This window comes from Pan troglodytes, chromosome 18 (genome assembly GCF_028858775.2).
Source record: "Pan troglodytes isolate AG18354 chromosome 18, NHGRI_mPanTro3-v2.0_pri, whole genome shotgun sequence".
NCBI classification, from domain to species: domain Eukaryota; kingdom Metazoa; phylum Chordata; class Mammalia; order Primates; family Hominidae; genus Pan; species Pan troglodytes.
In genome coordinates, this window is record NC_072416.2 from 24954996 (window position 1) to 24977044 (window position 22049).

At 42.7% G+C, this 22049-nt stretch overlaps 1 protein-coding gene across 2 annotated transcripts in view; it reads right to left on the reverse strand.

Annotated features, from left to right (window-relative positions):
• Window positions 1-22049, reverse strand: part of METTL9 (methyltransferase 9, His-X-His N1(pi)-histidine) — a 56548-nt gene that overhangs the window by 20143 nt on the left and 14356 nt on the right. For both annotated transcript variants that reach the window (XM_009430455.4, XM_510871.9), the window contains exons 3-4: window positions 17796-18005; window positions 10721-10905 (exon numbers count right to left, since the gene is read on the reverse strand). In XM_009430455.4, coding sequence (XP_009428730.4) covers window positions 10721-10905; window positions 17796-18005 — 395 coding nt within the window. The remainder of the gene's footprint in view (window positions 1-10720; window positions 10906-17795; window positions 18006-22049) is intronic.

Here is a 22049-nt window from a genome sequence, read left to right on the forward strand (position 1 = left end):
GTCTGGGAGGAAAACTACTGTTTCTGCTGCTGCTTCGGTGAGCGCAACTATTCTAATTAGCAGGGTCCGGGGACTGCTGCAGGTTCTTGGGCAGGGGGAGAAACAAAACAAACCAAAAACACAGGCGGTTTTGTCTTTCAGATGGGAAACAGGCATCAACAGGCTCACCCTTGAAATGCATCCTAAGCCACTGGGACCAATTTGACCCACAAACCCTGAAAAAGAAGCGACTCATTTTTTTCTGCACTATCGCCTAGCCCCAATATTCTCTCTGACGGGGAAAAATGGCCACCTGAGGGAAGTAGAAATTACAATACTATCCTGCAGCTTGACCTTTTCTGTAAGAAGGAAGGCAAATGGAGTGAAATACCTTATGTCCAAGCTTTCTTTTCATTGAAGGAGAATACACAACTATACAGAGCTTGCAATTTATATCCCACAGGAGGACCGCTCAGCTTACCCCCCATATCCTAGCCTCCCTATAGCTCCCCCTCCTATTAATGATAATCCTCCTCTAATCTCCCCGCCCAGAAGGAAATAAGCAAAGAAATCTCCAAAGGACCACAAACCTCCCCAGGCTATCGGTTATGTTCCCTTCAAGCTGTAGGGGGAGGGGAATTTGGCCCAACCTGAGTACATGTCCCCTTCTCCCTCTCTGATTTAAAGCAGATCAAGGCAGACCTGGGGAAGTTTTCAGATGATCATGATAGGTACACAGATGTCCTACAGGGTCTAGGGCAAACCTTCAACCTCGCTTGGAGAGATGTCATGCTACTGTTAGATCAAACCCTGGCCTTTAATGAAAAGAATACGGCTTTAGCTGCAGCCTGAGAGTTTGGAGATACCTGGTATCCTAGTCAAGTAAATGACAGAATGACAGCCGAAGATAGGGATAAATTCCCTACTGGTCAGCCAGCCGTCCCCAGTACAGATCCCCACTGGGACCTTGATGCAGATCATGGGGACTGGAGTCATAAACATCTGTTGACCTGTGTTCTAGAAGGACTAAGGAGAATTAGGAAAAAGCCCATGAATTATTCAATGCTGTCCACCGTAACTCAGGGAGAGGAAGAAAATCCTTCTGCCTTCCTTGAGCAGCTACAGGAGGCCTTAAGAAAATATACTCCCCTGTCACCCAAATCACTCAAGGGTCAATTGATCCTAAAAGGTAAGTTTATTACCCAATCGGCTGCAGATATCAGGAGAAAGCTCCAAAAGCAAGCCCTGGGCCCTGAACAAAATCTGGAGGCATTATTAACCTGGCAACCTCGGTGTTCTGTAATAGGGACAGGCCCAAAAGGAAAAGTGAGATCAGAGAAAGGCCACAGCCTTAGTCATAGCCTTCAGACAAACAAACCTTGGTGGTTCAGAGAGGACAGAAAATGGGGCAGGTCAATCACCCGGTAGGGCTTGTTATCAATGTGGTTTACAAGGACACTTTAAGAAAGATTGTCCAATGAGAAGCCGCCCCCTCATCCATGTCCACTATGCTGAGGCAATCACTGGAAGGTGCACTGCCCCAGAAGACAAAGGTTCTCTGGGTCAGAAGCCCCCAACCGGATGATCCAACGACAGGATTGAGGGTGCCCGGGGCAAGCGCCAGCTCATGTCATCATACTCACTGAGCCCCAGGTATGCTTAACTATTGAGTGCCAGGATTGACTTCCTCATGGACACTGGTGTGGCCTTCTCAGTGTTAATCTCCTGTCCAGATGACTGTCCTCAAGGTCTGTTACCATCTGAGGAATCCTGGGACAGTCTGTAACCAGGTATTTCTCCCACCTCCTCAGTTGTAATTGGAAACTTTGCTCTTTTCACTTGCCTTTCTTGTTAAGCCTGAAAGTCCCACATCCTTATTAGGGAGGGGTATATTAGCCAAAGCTGGAGCTATTATCTACATGAATATGGGGAACAAGTTACCCATTTGTTGTCCCCTACTTGAAGAGGGAATCAATCCTGAAGTCTGGGCATTGGAAGGGCAATTTGGAAGGGCAAAAAAATGCCCGCCCAGTCCAAATCAGGCTAAAAGACCCCACCACTTTTCCTTATCAAAGGCACTATCCCTTAAGGCCTAAAGCTCATAAAGGATTACAGGATATTGTTAAACATTTAAAAGCTCAAGGCTTAGTATGGAAATGCAGCAGTCCCTGCAACACCCCAATTGTAGGAGTACAAAAACTGAACGGTCAGTGGAGACTAGTGCAAGATCTTAGACTCATCAATGAGGCAGTAATTTCTCTATATCCAGTTGTACCCAACCCCTATACCCTGCTCTCTTAAATACCAGAGGAAGCAGAATGGTGCACTGTTCTGGACCTCAAGGATGCCTTCTTCTGTATTCCCCTGCACGCTGACTCCCAGTTTCTCTTTGCCTTTGAGGATCCCACAGACCACACATCCCAATTTACGTGGACGGTCTTGCCCCAAGGGTTTAGGGATAGCCCTCACCTGTTTGGTCAGGCACTGGCCCAAGATCGAGGCCACTTCTCAAGTCCAGGCACTCTGATCCTTCAGTATTTGGATGATTTACTTTTGGCTACCAGTTCAGAAGCCTCGTGCCAGCAGGCTACTCTAGATCTCTTGAACGTTCTAGCTAATCAAAGGTACAAGGTGTCTAGGTCAAAGGCCCAGCTTTGCCTACAGCAGGTCAAATATCCAGACCTAATCTTAGCCAGAGGGACCAGGGCCCTCAGCAAGGAACGAATACAGCCTATACTGGCTTATCCTTGCCCTAAGACATTAAAACAGTTGCGGGGGTTCCTTGGAATCATGGGCTTTTGCTGACTATGGATCCCCGGATACAGCAAGATAGACAGGCCCCTCTATACTCTAATCGAGGAGACCCAGAGAGCAAATACTCATCTAGTAGAATGGGAACCAGAGGCAGAAACAGCCTTCAAAACCTTAAAGCAGGCCCTAGTACAAGCTCTGACTTTAAGCCTTCCCACAGAACAAAACTTCTCTTTATACATCACAGAGAGAGCAGGGATAGCTCTTGGAGTCCTTACTCAGACTTGTGGGACGACCCCACAACCAGTGGCATACCTAAGTAAGGAAACTGATGTAGTAGCAAAAGGCTGGCCTGTTTACGGGTAGTTGCGGCGGTGGCCATCTTAGTGTCAGAGGCTATCAAAATAATACAAGGAAAGGATCTCACTGTCTGGACTACTCATGATGTAAGTGGCATACTAGGTGCCAAAGGAAGTTTATGGCTATCAGACAATCACCTGCTTAGATACCAGGCACTACTCCTTGAGGGACCAGTGCTTCAAATACGTACGTGCGTGGCCCTCAACCCTGCCACTTTTCTCCCAGAGGATGGGGAACCAATCGAGCATGACTACCAATAAATTATAGTCCAGACTTATGTGGCCCGAGATGATCTCTTAGAAGGCCCCCTAGCTAATCCTGACCTTAACCTATATACCGATGGAAGTTCATTTGTGGAGAATGGGATACAAAGGGCAGATTATGCCATAGTTCATGATGTAACCGTACTTGAAAGTAAGCCTCTTCCCCCAGGGACCAGTGCCCAGTTAGCATAACTAGTGGCACTTACCTGAGCCTTAGAACTGGAAAAGGGAAAAAGAATAAATGTGTATACAGATAGCAAGTATGCTTATGTAATCCTACATGCCCATGCTGCAATATGGAAAGAAAGGGAGTTCCTAACCTCTGGGGGGAACCCCCATTAAATACCACAAGGCAATTACGGAGTTTTTGCATGCAGTGCAAAAACCCAAGGAGGCGGCAGTCTTACACTGCCAAAGCCATCAAAAGGGGAAGGAGAGGGGAGAACAGCAGGATAAGTGGCTGGCAGAGGCAGGGAAAGACCAGCAGAAAGGGAAGAGAGGAAGAGACAGAGGGAGTCAGAGAGAAAGAAAGAAAGAGACAAAGTCAAAGAGACAGAGACAAAGAGGGAGTCGGTGAGAGAGAGACAAAGAAAAAGTCAAAGAGAAAGAGAGATGGAAGTAGTAAAGAAAAAACAGTGTACCCTATTCCTTTAAAAGCCAGGGTAAAGTTAAAACCTATAATTGATAATTGAAGGTCTTCTCTGTAACCCTGTAACACTCCAATACCACCTTGTTGTCAGTGTAAATAAGGGCGTAGCGCGAAAGCACTGAGGCCACTGACAACCCATAGCCTTCCTATCAAAAATCCTTAACCCAGCAGGTTTCCTAACAGGGGATGTAAATCTTAATCACCATACAAAGGTCCGATCAGACATAGGAGGAACTCCCTTCAGGACAGGACGATAGATGGTTCCTCCCGGGCCATTAAGGAAAAACAGTATTCAGTAAGTGATAAGGAAACTCTTGTAGAAACAGAGTTAGGAAAATTGCCTAATAATTGGTCTGCTCAAACTTGCAAGCTGTTTGCACTCAGCTGAGCCTTAAAAGTACTTACAGAATCAGGAAGGAGCCATCTATACCAATTCTAAGTTAATATAGACTAAACGAGGTCTTATTAATAGCAAAGAATAATTGAAATCCCAAACTTAAAAGGTTTTCAACAAAAGTAAAGTTTGCTAAAAGTTAACAGTGTAAACATATATTAATCCTAACTTCTAATCTTGTGGAAATCAGACCCTATCAATACTCTTCAAAGCTCAAGTCCGTCAGCACAGAGCCATACAACTAATACCCCTACTTATAGGGTTAGGAATGGCTACTGCTACAGGAACCGGTATAGCCAGTTTATCTACTTCATTATCCTACTATTACACACTATCAAAGGATTTCTCAGATAGTTTGCAAGAAATAACAAAATCTATCCATACTCTACAATCTCAAATAGACTCTCTGGCAACAGTGACTCTCCAAAACCCCTGAGGCCTAGACCTCCTCACTGTTGAGAAGGGAGGACTCTGCACCTTCTTAGGAGAAGAGTGTTGTTTTTACACTAACCAGGCAGGGATAGTACGAGATGCCGCCCAGCGTTTACAGGAAAAGGCTTCTGAAATCAGACACCACCTTTCAAACTCTTATACCAACCTCTGGAGTTGGGCAACATGGCTTCTCCCCTTTCTAGGTCCTGTGGCAGCCATCTTGCTGTTACTCACCTTTGGGCCCTGTAATTTTAACCTTCTTGTCTAATTTGTTTCCTCTAGAATGGAGGCCATCAAGCTATAGATGGTCTTACAAATGGAACCCCAAATGAGCTCAACTAACAACTTCTACCGAGGACCCCTGGACCAACCCGCTGGCCTTTCCACTGGCCTAAAGAGTTCCCCTCTGGAGGACACTACAACTGCAGGGCCCCTTCTTTGCCCCTATCCAGCAGGAAGTAGCTAGAGTGGTCATCAGCCAAATTCCCAACAGCAGTTGGGGGTATCCTGTTTAGACGGGGGATTGAGAGGTGACAATGTGCTAGCAGCCCTCGCTCGCTCTTGGCGCCCCCTCGGCCACGGCGTCAGCTCTGGCTGTGCTCGAGGAGCCCTTCAGCCCACGGCTGCACTGTAGGGGCCTCCTCTCTGGGGCTGGCCGAGGCCAGAGCCGGCTCCCTCTGCTCACAGGGAGGTGTGAAGGGAGAGGCGCAGGCGGGAGCCGGCGTGGGTTCCGGGTGGGCGCAGCTCGGCAGGCCCCGCACTTGGCGCCACCAGCCAGCACCTGCTGGGCTTGATCGGGGGACAAGCTCCCACTGGGCTGTCGGAGTGCCCAGGCTAGGTGCCGCAAAGTCCCGCAGCCAGTGCCATTGAGAGGTGAAGCCAGCTGGGCTTCTGGGTCGGGTGGGGACCTGGAGAACTTTTCTGTCTAGCTAAAGGTTTGTAAATGTACCAATCAGCACTCTGTGTCTACCTAAAAGTTTGTAAACGCACCAATCAGCACTCTGTGTCTAGCTAATGGTTTGTAAACGCACCAGTCAGCGTTCTGTGTCTAGCTAATCAGGTAGGGGACTTGGAGAACTTATATGTCTTGCTAAGGGATTGTAAACGCACCAATCAGCACTCTGTGTCTAACTAAAGATTTGTAAACGCACCAATCAGCGCTCTGTCAAAACGGACCAATCAGCTCTCTGTAAAATGGACCAATCAGCAGGCTGTGGGTGGGGCCAGATAAGGGAATAAAAGCAGGCCACCCAAGCCAGCAGCACCAACCTGCTGGGTCCCCATCCATGCTGAGGAAGCTTTGTTCTTTCGTTCTTTGCAATAACTCTTACTGCTGCTCACGCTTTAGGTCCGTGCCATCTTTAAGAGCTGTAACACTCACCGCAAAGGTCTGCAGCTTCACTCCTGAGGCCAGCAAGACCATGAACCCACCAGAAGGAACTAACACCTCCAGATAGGCCGCCTTTATGAACTGTAACACTCACCGCAAAGGTCTGTAGCTTCATTCCTGAAGTCAGCGAGACCAAGAACCCACCAATTCCAGACATAGAACAATAGAAATTTATGAGTTCTGGTGAGGACCCTCTTTCTAGGTACAGGCTGCTGACCTCTTGTTGTATCCTTGCATGGCAGAAGGCAGAGAGAAGCAAAGTCTCTCGGAACTCTTAAAAGGGCATTCATCCCATTCAGGAAGTCTCTACTCTCATGATCTCATCTCATCCTAATCACCTCCTAAAGACCCCTTCCTAATACCATCACGATGGGGGGTGGGGGCCTCAAAATATATATCTGGGAGGAACACAAACAAACACGCAGTCTGTAACACAACTTTAAGAGGGAAATGTAATCACAGCACTTTGGGAGACTGAGGGGGCATCACTTGAAGTCAGGAGTTCAAGATCAGCCTGGCCAACATAGCGAAACCCTGTCTCTACTAAAAATACAAAAATGAGCCGGGTGTGGTGGCACACATCTATAACCCCAGCTACTCAGCAGGCTGAGTCAGGAAAATCACTTGAACCCAGGAGGCGGAGGTTGCAGTGAGTAAGCCAAGATCGTGCCACCACATTCCAGCCTCGGTGACAGAGTGAGACTCCATCTCCAAAAAAAAAAAAAAAGAACCATCTCAAGCCAAACAACAGCAACTTCAAGTAAAAAAAAAAAAATTAGCATCATATTTAAAGTAGAAATATTTTCATTAAAGTTAGAAACAAGGCCAGGTGCAGTGGCTCACACCTATAATCCCAACACGCTGGGAGGCGAAGGCAGGCCAATCACTTGATTCCAGGAGTTCAAGACCAGCCTGGACAACGCTGCCAGACGCCCTCTCTACCAAAAAAATACAAAAGTTAGATGGGTGTGGTGGTACGCACCTGTAGTCCCAGCTACTCAGGAGGCTGAGGTGGGAGAATAGCTTGAGCCCAGGAGGTCAAGGCTGCAATGAGCTGTGACAGCACCACTGCACTCCCGTCTGGGCAACAGAGCAAGTCCCTTTCAGAAAAGAAAGAAAAAGAAAGAAAGAAAAAAAAGAAAAAAAAGTGGGGGAGGACAGGGGAGGGTGTTTTGTTTTTAAACATTACTAAGCAAATTGCTATCTAGAGACCTCCTCTAGTAAAGTTATACATCTAGTGGTGTGCTGGTAAATGTGTAACTACCAGCTTGGAGAAGAAAATGGCTATTTGCAGTGTTTGCCAATTTCTATAGTGTAAATACTCCCATCATGGTCAATTTCAATAATGGCCATGTTTAACAACCAGTTCACTTAAATTCCTACCAAAACAACAATCAGCTCTCATGAACCAGTCCACGCCAGCTCCAGCATCTACAGCTTACATGTAGACAACCATGTGGAGACATATGTGCTGGTAAGAACTACTTTCCTAGATACATTTAAGTGGAAAAAGGCAACAGAAGTTATTTATAATTGGGAACTGCCTGTATAATTTTTTTAATGTACATACATACTTACATTTACATAGACTATCTTTTAAAGAATATTCAAGAAACCTGAACAAGATTGTGGAACTGGACTGGATGAGAAACTTTTTTTGTTTTGTTTGTTTTTTGAGATGGAGTCTGGCTCTGTCACCCAGGCTGGAGTGCAGTGGCGCAATCTTGGCTCACAGCAAGCTCCGCCTCCTGGGTTCACGCCATTCTCCCACCTCAGCCTCCCCAATAGCTGGAACTACAGGCGCCCACCACCACGCCCGGCTAATTTTGTTTTTATATTTTTAGCAGAGATGGTGTTTCACTGTGTTAACTCAGGATGGTCTCGATCTCCTGACCTCGTGATCTGCCTGCCTCAGCCTCCCAAAGTGCTGGGATTACAAGCATGAGCCACCACACACAGCCAAGAAACTTTTTATTGTAAACCCTCTAGTAAGTTGCTTGAAGTATTTTTTTTAATTACTGAATTACTTTTTAATAAAAATTACAATTTTGAAAAATTAAACGTCATTAAATTTTTATTTTTACAATATAATTATCCTTCTCTGGACTTCATATCTTTCCTTCTTTGGGGGGTGCTTAAAATAATTCTCACTAGATTCAATAACCCCTAGCCAAAACTGGGTCAGTAAACCAAATAAACTGAAATTAGAATGATATTTTTTTCATTTTGTTTTTTTCCAAATAGCAAAACTGCTGTGGTTCAACTTCAAGCTATTTACCAAAACAATTACCTAAGTAATCATTTCACCTACAACTACTTTTAGTTAAAAAAAAACAAATTAAGCCAAGTATGCAAAGCACACTCAGATATCCTCCAACAGTCCAGCATTCATGAATCTACACAGCAAGACCATTTTGCATCTCCCAGTCCTCATGGTTTCACATGGAAATCATCAGGATCTAATTAGTGACTCAGAGAAAGAAAGCAATAATAGAGTGCTGTGGCGCGCCTGCAAAATTTATAGGTCACTAAAAGTCATCCATAGCAACAAGGCTTCTTGTCTCAGTGTCACATGCCAGACTCCTCAGACTCAACAGGCAGCTCTGCACATCCACAATCAAGGAGCTTGTTTTCCACACTTCATGGAGACTTCCCTCTTGTCTAGTTTGACTTCCTCTCCATTTTTAGCATCAGAAACACAAGGAAATAAAATTCATGGTTAGATTGATGTTTCTTCCCCCTGCTCTTTCATCTCCTGCTATGCCAGGAAGTAGCATTAAAGTTCTATCATGCGGTGGCCCAACAGGACACAGGAACCCAGGACCTTCCAACCTGATGACTAGTGAGTGCAATACAGAGAGCTGGAGCTGAGGCTTAATTACACAGGAAGGAGTAGCACTGAAGTAAGATCAGGTTGCTGAATCACGAAGGAGGACATTTTGCAACATATAGATGATATATGTACACTGACATTTAAAAGCATTTTTTCTTTACCATGACAAACCACTCGACAACAGGAACATAAAAATGGAGATCTAAGATGGGAAAGGGGAGATCTGTTCTCTCTGCTCTTTTCCACACCCTTCTATATCGAAAGAATTCCCCATTTTCCCCATTATCAACACAAATCTGAAACCATTTGGTAAATATTAAGACAAGCATTAAATCTGAAGGCACTAAGATCTGGGGAGAAAAAACACATACAAGAAATTAAATTAATTTGTGACACCACAAATCCACACAGAATCCAATGGTTATATGAAACGGGCATTATTCCTTAAGACATAGATTTTCATATTTGATAATAATGACATTTGCAAAATCCTAATAGATTTCTTCAAAATGTCTGTGAGCTCTTAAGAGTTTCTGAAGTCAAGGTCAATCGAGGCAGTAAAATAGAAAATCTAAAGATTTTTCAGCCAGGGATGGTGGCTCGCACCTGTAATCTCAGCATTTTGGGAGGCAGAGACAGGAGGATCACCTGAGATCAGGAGTTAGAGACCAGCCTGGTCAACATGGCGAAACCCCATCTCTACTGAAAATACAAAAATTAGCCAGGCATAGTGGCATGTGCCTGAAGTCCCAGTTACTTGGGACTCAGAAGGCTGAGGCCGGAGAATGCCTGAACCCACGAGGTAGAGGTTGCAGTGAGCCAAGATCGCACCACTGCACTCCAGCCTGGGCGACAGAGCGACGCTCTGTCTCAAAAAAATAAATGAAACACTAAAGATTTTTAAAAAGTCACTTGTATTATTCATAAAATAAATAATTTTATATTAATGTACATTAACTTATGAAAATGCAGGAGACTTAAAATCATAACTCTCAAGATGACCTAAAATGCAAACCACATAAACTAAAACTATAAACTAATGTGGCATTAAGTCAGAATGGCCAGAAGTCACAGTAACTATGAAGTGATATGAAATCAACCCGTTTCTTCTAACATATTCTTCATTCAATATTGCTGAAGAGCAAGACCATGCAATCAAAAAATCAAATGTTACAGAAAGAAATGATACATGCTGCAACACACATGGTCTTCAAAAGAGAAAAAAACAGATAAAAGCATTTATCATTTTTAGAGTCTGGCACAAGAGATGCAAAACGGAAAACAAAACAGCCATGACATTCAGCAAGTATATACGACCAGATTTAAAGGCACTGTTTATTGCTCGATTCAGTTGTAAAGCTAATAAATAAATGGTTCAAGCTCCATTTAAAACCAGAGATACAGTTGCATTTTTGGCTTTCAATCTCAAGCAGTCAGACCCAGCTAAATATTAATTATTACCACTGCAAGGGGAATGCTAGACCTCTATAAAGTCCACCTTAAGGTGAACATTAACCAAGATGGTGTTTTACATGGATTAACTGGATTACTTTAAACTGCAGGCTATTATAAGACATACTAGACAATATTTAATTGTACACAGCACAAAATCACAAATACCAATAAACAGCTATCCTCAGTAAGAGCTAGCCTGACTGACCACACTTACCGTTTTCCACATAGGGATGAAAGGGGAGGACAAGGGCAAGGATGACCCTGCCTCTAGTTGGCTCCAAGACACTTCTGATATCTTTTAACAAAGTCAGGGGCTGATCACAGCGGTCCAGCAAGTTCAGGCAGCTGATGACATCATACTGGAACCCCGTATTCTGCCATTCATTTATACCAAGGACTCTAGAAAAATCAGAAATAACTGTATTAACATAAAGTCCCTCTAAAGACATCTTTAAAAATAACTGAGATGACAATAAAGGCTTTAACTTTGTCTTCTAAATTAAGTTCAAAATCTTCTGTTATAATTTATGTTTGCAATAATGACATGGCCAAGGAAGAGAAAAATAGCAACCATTTTTTTTTTTTTTTTTGAATTTTTTCTTTTTTGAGACACAGCCTCACTCTGTTGCCCAGGCTGGAGTACAGTAGAGCAATCTCGGCTCACTGCAACCTCTGCCTCCCAGGTTCAAGCGATTCTCCTGCCTCCGCCTCCCCAGTAACTGAGATTACAGGCAGTTGCCACCATGCCCGGCTAATTTTTGTGTTTTTAGTAGAGACGGGGTTTTACCACATTGGCTAAGCTGATCTTGAACTCCTAACCTCAAGCGATCCGACTGCCTCGGCCTCCCAAAGTGCTGGGATTACAGGTGTGAGCTACCACGACTGGCCCATATTTCTTTAAATTTAGCATTTCACCTATTTCCAAATCTCAACACATACGAAGTTTCCTTTACAAGAACTAATCATGTTTAATAAGTATGAAGATGTAACCTGACAAAGTTATGAAACTAAAACATCAAATTCTTTTGAATATCAGTTAATGAACAAGAGTCCAGCTTTTTACCATTCATTGGAACTTAATCAAAAAATGCATCATATAATTAATGTTTTCTATTCCTAGCATCCCTTCTATTCTTAAAAATGGCTGGGAGTGGTATAAAATAATTTCCATTGATAACTTATGACCTTTGAGCACATTTCCATTCCCAGGAAAGACATATTTCATACTTGAGAATCTTCATATCTGAATAACTATACAGAAAAGGACCGGGCACGGTGGCTCACGCCTGTAATCCTAGCACTTTGGGAGGCCAAGGCAGGCGGATCATGAGGTCAGGAGATTGAGACCATCCAGGCCAACATGGTGAAACCCTGTCTCTACTAAAAATACAAAAATTAGCTGGGTGTGGTGGCGCGTGCCTGTAATCCCAGCTACCCGGGAGGCTGAGGTAGGAGAATCGCTTGAATCAGGGAGGCAGAGGCTGCAGTGAGCCGAGATCACATCACTGCACTCCAGCCTGAGGACAGAGCCAGACTCCATCTCAAAACAAAACAAAACAAAACAAAAACTATACAGAAAAGATAAAGCCCCAGGACATCCTATTAACATTAAGAGCATGGTTTAAAAAAAACCGCTCTCGATCCTCAATCTCTCACTTTCATACACACGTACACAGAGCACAGAGAACATTTTCAGTCCTCTACAATGTTGTTATCTCTAGAAAGGGGGAGTTTTTATATCAAGAGTCTTTGTTAGCCACACAATTAGGCAATTTTACAAATTACTTACTCCTGCTTGGTTATACCAATCAGAATGTGGTAGGTGAGACATGTTATGATAGAGACAGGTAAAAAAGGAAACATAAAAAAAGGATCTTTGGTAAACAAGTCTTTAGTAATGTTGAGCAGATACAGTAAGATAGCTCAGAAAATTCTAAAAGTATAATGAGGGTTGTTTTGAAAACCTCATTAGCATAATGATATTTAGAGCATTTCTGAATAGCAGAATTTTAAAAACACAAAGCACTTAGCTGCATTTTCTTTTCAATCTATATTTTTGTCAAACTAAAGCCTCTTCCAAATAGCAGCCTAACAAACTTCCAGGGACTAGTCAGATTCCTTACTGGTGCAGGTGTTTCATTGCACTAAATACTGTTTGAAATAAGTAGAGCATTCAGGCTTTAAAATCACTTTGTTGTACTAAGTCAACTGTAATAGCAATTTTGGAAATTCAATTTAGCTCATTCCAAGAGTTTCCAAACATTACTAAGAAGACTACTTTCAGAACAAAAATGTCATCAATTCCCATTCTAAAAAATGGAAATGAATAAAGAAAGGACTATTTGTATATATTAACACCTTAGCTAAGCAGCCAATTTAAAGACACAAATTGTAAAACACAAATTATATATTTGATTTTTAAAAACAAAACAACAAAAAAAATCTGATGTCTATCTGCAATGAAGCAGAAGCCAAACATCATCAGCATGTTCTAATCTAGAATAATCTCACTAAACCTACCTCAGAATGAGTTTCAGATAGGTAGCCTCTGTGTTGGTAATTTTGGAAGAGAAATATATGCTCATAACAGAAAACGGTGACTAACACTAAGACAGTTAAATCTATACCTATAGAAGCTCAAGTGCATTCTTACTTCTGTTTTGTGATTTTTATTTGTAAACTCACTCAGTTCCACTGATGAAGACAAATTGCTTAGCCCAACTAAAACTGCGTATTAGTCCAGGAATCCTAACAAGTTGTCAGAATTTTCCTTTTTCTAAAACAGTATTTCTAAACCTAGAATGAGGGTATCTATTCAAGTGATTATTATTTTCAAGAAAATGAGTTAATACTTCCAGAAGGATGTAAAATATATTTCTCCTTAGAGAATGATAAAGCAGTCAGGTGCAGTAGCTAACATCTGTAATTCCAGCACTTTGGGAGGATCGCTTGAGCCTAGGAGTTTGAGACCAGCTGGGGCAACACAATAAGACCCCATCTCTATAAAAAATTAAAAATAGCCAAGGATGGTGGCACACACTTGTAGTCCTAGCTAAGCTACTTGGGCAGCTGAGGCAGGAGGATGGCTTGAACACAAGAGTTTGAGGTTACAGTGAGCTATGATTGTGTCACTGCACTCCAGCCTGGACGACAAAGCAAGATCCTGTCTCAAAAAAAAAAAAAAAAAAAAAAAGGCCAGGCACGGTGGCTCACACCTATAATCCTAGCACTTTGGGAGGCCAAAGCGGACAGATTGCCTGAGCTCAGGAGTTCAAGACCAGCTGGGCAACACGGTGAAACCCCATCTCTACTAAAATACAAAAACTTAGCTGGGCGTGGCAGCGTGCGCCTGTAGTCCCAGCTACTCGGGAGGCTGAGGCAGAGGTTGCACAGTAAGCTGAGATGGCGCCACTGCACTCCAGCCTGGGCAACAGGGAGAGATTCTGTCTCCCAAAAAAAAAGATGCCTTGCCATCTCAGGTTGGGAGAGCTCTAAACTTAGGAAATAAGCAATCTGTATTTTGATAAATTCTAAATAAAAAATGAAACACTAACAATATAAAGAAAACTTACTGTCTTGCTGTAAAAATCAAAACCACATCCTTTAGTTTTACAATTGGGTTTTCTGGCATAAACAATGACAACTTGAGAATACAAAGGAAAAACCTGGCCATTTTCTGTTTATTGACCTATTTTTGAAATGCAGAAACTTTGGCTGGGCGCAGTGACTCACACCTATAATCCCAGCACTTTGGGAGGCCAAGGCGGGCGGATTGCCTGAGTTCAGGAGTTCGAGACCAGCCTGGGCAACACAGTGAAACCTTATCTCTGCTAAAATACAAAAAATTTAGCTGGGTGTGGCAGCATGCGCCTGTAATCCCAGCTACTTGGGAGGCTGAGGCAGGCTAATCACTTGAACCTGGGAGGTAGAGGCTGCAGTGAGCTGAGATTGTGCCACTGCACTCCAGCCTGGTGATGGAGCGAGACTTTGTCTCAAAAAAAAAAAAAAAAAAATTACAGAACCTTTATTTAAAAAGGTGTGTTTTGCTCATGCCTGTAATCTCAGCACTCTGGGAAGCCAAGGCAGGAGGACTGTTTGAGGCCAGGAGTTCAAGACTGGCCTGGTCAACATAATGAAACTCCTGTCTCTACACACACAACACACAAAAACACACACACACACACACACACACACACACACACACACACTCTCTCTCTCTCTCTCTCAAATTAGCCAGATATGGTAGCAGGCACCTGTAGTCCCAGCTACTGAGGAGGCTGAGGTGAGAGGATCACTTGAGCCCAGAAGTTCAAGGCTACAGTGAGCTATAATCACGCCACATGCTCTAGCCCAGGTGACAGAGAGAGACCCGTCTCTAAAAATATATATATATTAATTAATAAAAAGCCTGTTTTTCATGGCCCAGATATTGAAGAGAAATAGAAAATAGCTCTAATCTCAAAAGGAAGAAAAAAATGTAAAATTCAGCTGAAAGTCTGCCTTGCCATCTTGGATTGGGTGACCTCTAATCTTAGGAAATAAAGATACTACTTCCTCATTAAAACCTCAAACTGCACCAATAGTCACAAAATTTACCACTTTTGTGAAAATGTTTTCACTTCATACTAATATTATGAAAGGAATGCCAATCAGTATGAATTTCCCATGCAGGTCAAACTGCAGATTTTTGGCTTATGTGCTGTATATTAGGGAAAAAATTAAACCAAGTATTTTTTATGTGGTAGATATCTTTACATACCATGTACACTCCAGATATATTACTAATTTCAAACATCTGAAGTTTCCCTGAAAATTCCATTTAGGCACTTAGCATCAAAGCAAAAGAAGGTTGGGGTGGTCAGTCATCTGAAGATGGGTTTAACACCTTCCTCTTCGACCCACTTCAAAGCATGGATTTTTTTAAGTGGGGGGAGGTGGAATCAGATTAGGAATTCAGCCTGACTTAAGCCACTGTTATAACAAAGGTCAAAGCATTCTAAGTTTTGAAATGCCGAATTAATCTCTAACTGAAGGAAAACATGTCAATTATCACCATGCAGACCCACCAGAACCTTATCTGAGACAGCTTGCTAAAGCTAAGGGGCTTTCAAATCACTCAGTTCAAACTCACACCTTCCTTATGTCTCTTCCTATAACAACCCTAACAGCAATTTAAACACTGACAGTGATAAGGACTTAAACAGTTCAAGCTAGGAAGGTCGATCTCCCTAAGCTGTAACTCAACTTCTAAGGCGTAGCTGTGCCTGATTATACCAGAGACTATACCTATTCCTTTCCTTCCATATAAAAATCCCACAGAGTATCTGTTCACAGAAATCTTCCCTTCTCCAGGCTAAAAATTTCCATGTTTTGCAAATGCTCAAACCGGTCCTGCTCCAAAAGCTACACTGATGCTCTATCTCTAGGATTAATCTGTAAAAGTAGAAACATGTGGATAGGAAAGTGAGTGATTACATAATTTCTTCTCCTTTCTTTCTAAGGCTAACCAGACTTCCAAAAATATCACAGAGAAAGGCTGACTCCAGCTCTACCTCCCTGATTCTGCACTGAGCCAATATATAGAAATCTCCCAATCAATAAATCATACTGAAATAAGAATACCCTTCTTCCAGCCGGGTGCAGTGGCTCACGCCTGTAATCCCAACACTTTGGGAGGCCAAGGCAGGCAGATCACAAGGTCAGCAGTTTGAGACCAGCCTGGCCAACATAGTGAAACCCTGTCTCTACTAAAAATACAAAAAAAAAAAAAAATTAGCCGGGCATAGTGGCATGTGCCTGTAGTCCCAGCTACTCAGGAGGCTGAGGCAGTAGAATTGCTTGAATCCAGGAGGTGGAGGTTTCAGTGAGCTGAGATCACGCCACTGCACTCCAGCTTGGGCAAGTGAAACTTCACCTCCAGAAAAAAAAAAAAAAAGGCCCTTCTTCCTAGTCTTTCAAACTCCAGATGACCTTAAAACCAAGATTAACACTGATGACTATAAACTAAAAGCAAAACAAAACAGAAAATAGCAAGTATTGTCAAGGAGTGGAGAAACTGGAACCCTTGTACTACATTGCTGGTGGGAATGTAAAATGGTGCAGCAGCAATGGAAAAGTATTGCAATTCCTCAAAAAATTAAACCCAGACTTAGCCATGTGATCCAGCAACTCCACTTCTGGGTCTATACCCAAAAGAAGTAAAAGTAGGGGCTCAAGTAGGTATCTGTACACCCATGTTCATAGCAGCATTATTCACAACAGCCAAATGGTAGAAACAACCCAAGTATCCACTGACAGATAAATGGGTAAACAAAATGTGGTACATGCATACAGCGAATTATTATTCATCCTTAAAGAAAATTTTGGGCCAGGCGCAGTGGCTCACACCTGTAATCCCAGCACTTTGGATTACTTGAGGTCAGGAGTTCGAGACCAGCCTGGCCAAATAGTGAAACCCTATCCCTACTAAAACTACAAAAAAATTAGCCAGGCATGGTGGCATATGCCTGTAATCCCAGCTACTTGGGAGGCTGAGGCAGGAGAATTGCTTGAACCTGAGAGGTAGAGGTTGTAGTGAGCCGAGATCGTGCCACTGCACTCCAGCCTGGGTGACAGAGCAAGACTCCGTCTCAAAAAAAAAAAAGAAAAGAAAAGAGAAGAAAATTTTGGCCCATGGTACAACATGAGTAAACCTTGAAGACATTATGCTACACGCGATTAGCCAGTCACAAGGAGCTAATGTATATAATTCCTCTTATACGAAATACCCAGAATAGTCAAATTCATAGACAAAGTAGAATGGTGGTTGTCAGGGGTTACGAGGAGGGAAAAATGGGGAGTTATTGTTTATTGGGTACAGAGTTTCCGTTTCGGAAGACAAAAATTTCTGGAGATGAATAGTGGTGATGATTATGCAACAATGTAAATGTACTTAATACCACTGAACTGTACACTTAAAAATAGTTACAACAGTAAATTCTATGCTATGTGTATTTTACCACTACTTAAAAAAATTTTTTTTGAGAATGCCAGATTCTGATTAGGGAAGAAGTCCCTTCTTCTGATCTGCCTTTTCCAAGTTGTCTTTCGCTAGTGCTTTTCTTACCTATAGTGCCAACCCCTCTGCTCCAGAAAAATACTGCTACCAGAAGATTATTTCTCTACATTTCCAGTTAATTATGTATGAGATGATTTTTTAAATTTCTAATCATGGAAGATCATTTTTTATTCATATCCTTTAAATAATATACTTTCAAGAAGAAATGCATCTAAAACCAAGAAAATTATACCTGTATTTCTTTTTCTGAAGCTGCCATATCATAGTTTCAGAAAGCTCAGTGGCATAGATTTCTTCAAAATGAGGGCTCATGATTTTTGTGACTTCTCCATCTCCAGCACCTAAATCAAGAAGTCTGTGGGTTTTCCAATCTGGATTAATTTTAAGCAGTCTCTGAAACTGATCTGGTGAAAACACAAACATTGAGCCTCTTCCTAGCAACCTGAAAGAAAAAAAGGACAAAAATGGAAGTGTCTATGCAAATTAAGCACCCCTCACATACACACACAAAGTGAATATAGTGATTCAGCACCAACAACCATAATCACTTATTACATGGTTAAGATTTTTTTTTTTTTTTGACAAGGTCTCACTCTGTCACTCAGGGTGGAGTGCAGTAGCATGATCTCGGCTCACTGCAACCTTCGCCTCCTGGGTTCAAGCGATTCTCCTGTCCCAGCCTCCCGAGTAGCTGGGATTACAGGCATGCACCACCACACCAGGCTTATTTTTTGTATTTTTAGTGGAGACAGGGTTTCACCATGTCGGCCAGGTTGGTCTCGAACTCCTGACCTCAGGTGATCTACCCACCTCGGCCTCCCAAAGTGCTGGGATTACAGGCATGGGCCACTGCGCCTGGCCTAATTTTTTTTTTCTTTTTTTTTTTGAGACAGAGTCTCGCTCTGCCGTCGCCCAGACTGGAGTGCAGTGGCACGATCTCTGCTCACTGCAAGCTCCGCCTCCCAGGTTCATGCCATTCTCCTGCCTCAGCCTCCTGAGTAGCTGGGACTACAGGCGCCCGCCACCACACCTGACTAATTTTTTGTATTTTTGGTAGAGATGGGGTTTCACCATGTTAGCCAGGATGGTCTCGATCTCCTGCCCTCGTGATCCACCCGCCTCTGCCTCCAAAGTGCTGGGATTACAGGCATGAGCCACCGTGCCCAGCAAAGATACTATCTTTTATGTCATTTCTATGATTAGAAGACAAAGTTAATAAAATAAGAAAATGCCTCCAGATACCATTTGTCTTTGGAGTTGCAAATAATGCCCCAAAAAAGCATGGGAGGAGGGAAATAAAAGGTGGAAAGTGGAAAGGATGACAGGGGAAGGAAGAAGAAATAAGTAAGAGATGAATGTGAAGAACTTAAGTCAAAATAGGAAGGAAAAGTGGAAGGAGTAACAGAAAACATGTTTATCAGTTGAAAAAGATGACAAGCTAACACAGCCAGACCACAGTAGCAGAGAAACCAAACAGGAAAAAAAAGTGATTTCAAATATGGAACTAAACCATGGATCAGGAAAAAAGAGCTTTAGTATAATAGATTTTTAAGAGACACTAGAGAAAAGAGGGAAAAGAGTGGTCCTTGTGATGTCGGTTAATATGCATTAAAGTAGATTCGTACTTATGTCAGTTTATATGGTTACAACTGTCTGGGTCCTATTATTTCTAAAGGTCCTAGAAAACACTCAAAACCATAGTGATGCCTTTGAAAAAAGAGACTGAGGGGAGTTTAACTGGAGATTGAAGAGAACCCTCAGAAAAGCAACTATAGGTCCAGCCAAGTCTCATGGAAGCATCACTCTGGATAATAAAACGCAATCCCTATTTAGGACTTGTTTTCTAGCTCTGAAATTCTAGTTTATCTAGGACAGGGATTCTCAACCCTCCTTTAAGCAGCAGAACCCTTTCTTTAAATGAAGTGGAACTCACAGATAACATAAGATCCTAAGAGAGCTACTGCTGTTCGAATGAGGTTGGGAGCCCAGGAGCTGTGGCCAGCCCACTTCTAGGCCTTTCTCTGCAGCCTGAAGCAGTTCCTGAGGCACTTCCTCCTCAGACCCTAGAAAACAGTTTGGGGACCACTGGTCCAGGAAGTGGCAGGGAAACCTGTTCTGTACTGCTGCTCTCTGGAAACAATCATAAGGTACAGAATGTTTGCTGCTATACAGTGACTGGAAAGATGCATGCAACACGGTGCCCAAGGTAAGACCAGTTTTAGGAAAAAATACAAATAATGGAGTTCATGTAACAAAGTCCCCCTTCCTTTTCCCATTAAGGCCATAGGAGAGTTTAACCAAGTTTACAGTAAATCTTCTGCCCCCATAGAAATGCTAAAAATTTGGAGAAAGACCTCAGAGACCACTAAACGTGATGCTACCGACTACAACTGCTTACCAAAGAAAATCACGTCTCATAAAAGACAAGTTGTTTTAATCCTCAATTGTTCATGTATTACAGTAAGAAAATAAGCAAATCTGAACTTGCTGAAGTAGCTGTACAAAATTTAACACAGAAACCAGTCACAGCAGAAAGAGGCTACTGGCAGCACGGCTGAGGGGAGGCGAATTTCAAATACTGATGCTGACTTGCCACAGGACCAAAAGTAAGTCACAAAATAGTTATTTTGCTTAAATTTTCCCAGAGCATGCTTCCCAAGCCATCTCCTTGGGATGTGAGGAATCTTGACATGATAATTATAAAATTCTAGAACAAGAGGTCACCTGAGCTCAGAGCTCACAAGTTCATCTGACTGGTCTACATTTATAGGCACTAGAGGCTGGGCATGGTGGCTCACGTCTGTAATCCCAGCATTTTGGGAGGCCGAGGTGGGAGGATCTCTTGAAACCAGGTGTTTGAGACCAGCTGGGCAACATGGTGAAACCCCGTCTCTATAAAAAATACAAAAATTAGCCAGGCACGGTGGCATGAGCCTCTAGTCCCAGCTACCTGGGAGACTGAGGCAGGAGGACTGCCTGAGCCTGAGGAGGTCAAGGCTGCAGTGAGCCATGATTGTGACACTGCACTCCAGCCTAGGCAACAGAGCGAGACCCTGTCTCCAAAAAAGAAAGAAAGAAGGCACTAGAGAAAGAGGGGAAGCATTGTCCTATTTCGAAAGAACATTAGCAACAGGGGCTCTACAAAAAGATGAACACTGTCAAAAAATAAATCAAAATCCATCAAGCCCAGTGTTTATCAACCAGGATTGATTTTGCCCTCTAGGGGGCAATGGGAGTAGACAGGAGAGTTTCCAGTAATCACAAGGACATGGGGGTACTACTGCCATTTAGTGGGCAAGGCCAGAAAAGTTAGACTTCCTGCAGTGTGGGGGGCAGTCTCGTACAATGAAAAACAGTATCACCTAAAATACTGAGCCCAATACAAAGTTTCCCATAAACACAAACCATGAAGAGATATGACCCTCTAATTTGGGTTTAACTTTAGTGTTTAATAACCATCCTAGGTTCTCTGGTCACAATCTAAGTTCTCTCTAGACTTAAGAGTCTACGGAGAGATGTGCCTCTTCCTTATAAAATAAACTCTGGAACATCTACTAAGTCTTTCCTTACTTGGCCTTCTCCTTTCCAAAATAAAGGAAGTTTGATAAGTATTCTAAGGTAATACAAGAGAGTACTACAGTAATGATTTCTGTGAGAGATGGCCACCTGTAGTAATTATCTCCCACTGCCATGACCGGAAAGTACTGATGGGCCCTAAAATTTAGTTTTTAGCTGAGAATGGGACACAAGCCAAGAAGGATTGAAAGCAGGGTGGGTATCAGAAGGAAAAAGCAGAAGAGTTTTAAGTAAGGGAAGCCAAAAGGGGTTTATTAACTGCATTGCCTCTTTGATCAAACTGTGAAATTCTAGAGCACGGAATTTTAACCAGGGTCTTATGGGTAGAGGAAAGGGGAAATAAAAGTTTGAAACCCCCAAAATCATACACAAAATGTTGAATGTAAGCACTTTTTGAAGAGAGGATTCCTACCTTTTATCACTTTCAAAGAGCTACAGGACCCCAGAAAGGATAAGAATCTCTGCTACAGTGACTCATCTGAATTCCAAAGGAAGAATGAATGGTATAGAACAGAAATTCAATATAACCAATTTAAGGAACAAAATGTCAGACCAAGTTGTATCAACTCAACCACCCATATAAAAATAACAACTGTTTGCCAAAGCAAACGTATGGCAATTTCACATAAACAATGAAGAAAATCAACTGAGAAATCTTGAGAAATGGCTTGCGGTGCCTGAAGACATATTTAAGGACCAGATGATACACTGGGGATCCAGTCAGTCAGTAGAAACTGGCTCCAAACCTCAAGGGAAAAGAAAAGTGGGCCCAACCAGTGGTTTGAGTGGTCCAATGAGGCTTCTTAACCATTGAGCCTGTTGCTTTTCTCTTTGGCATTTTAGATTCTAGGTCCTTAGGAATGCTTGAAAACATGGCCAAGAAAGGATTGAAAAAAAAAAAACAAAAAAA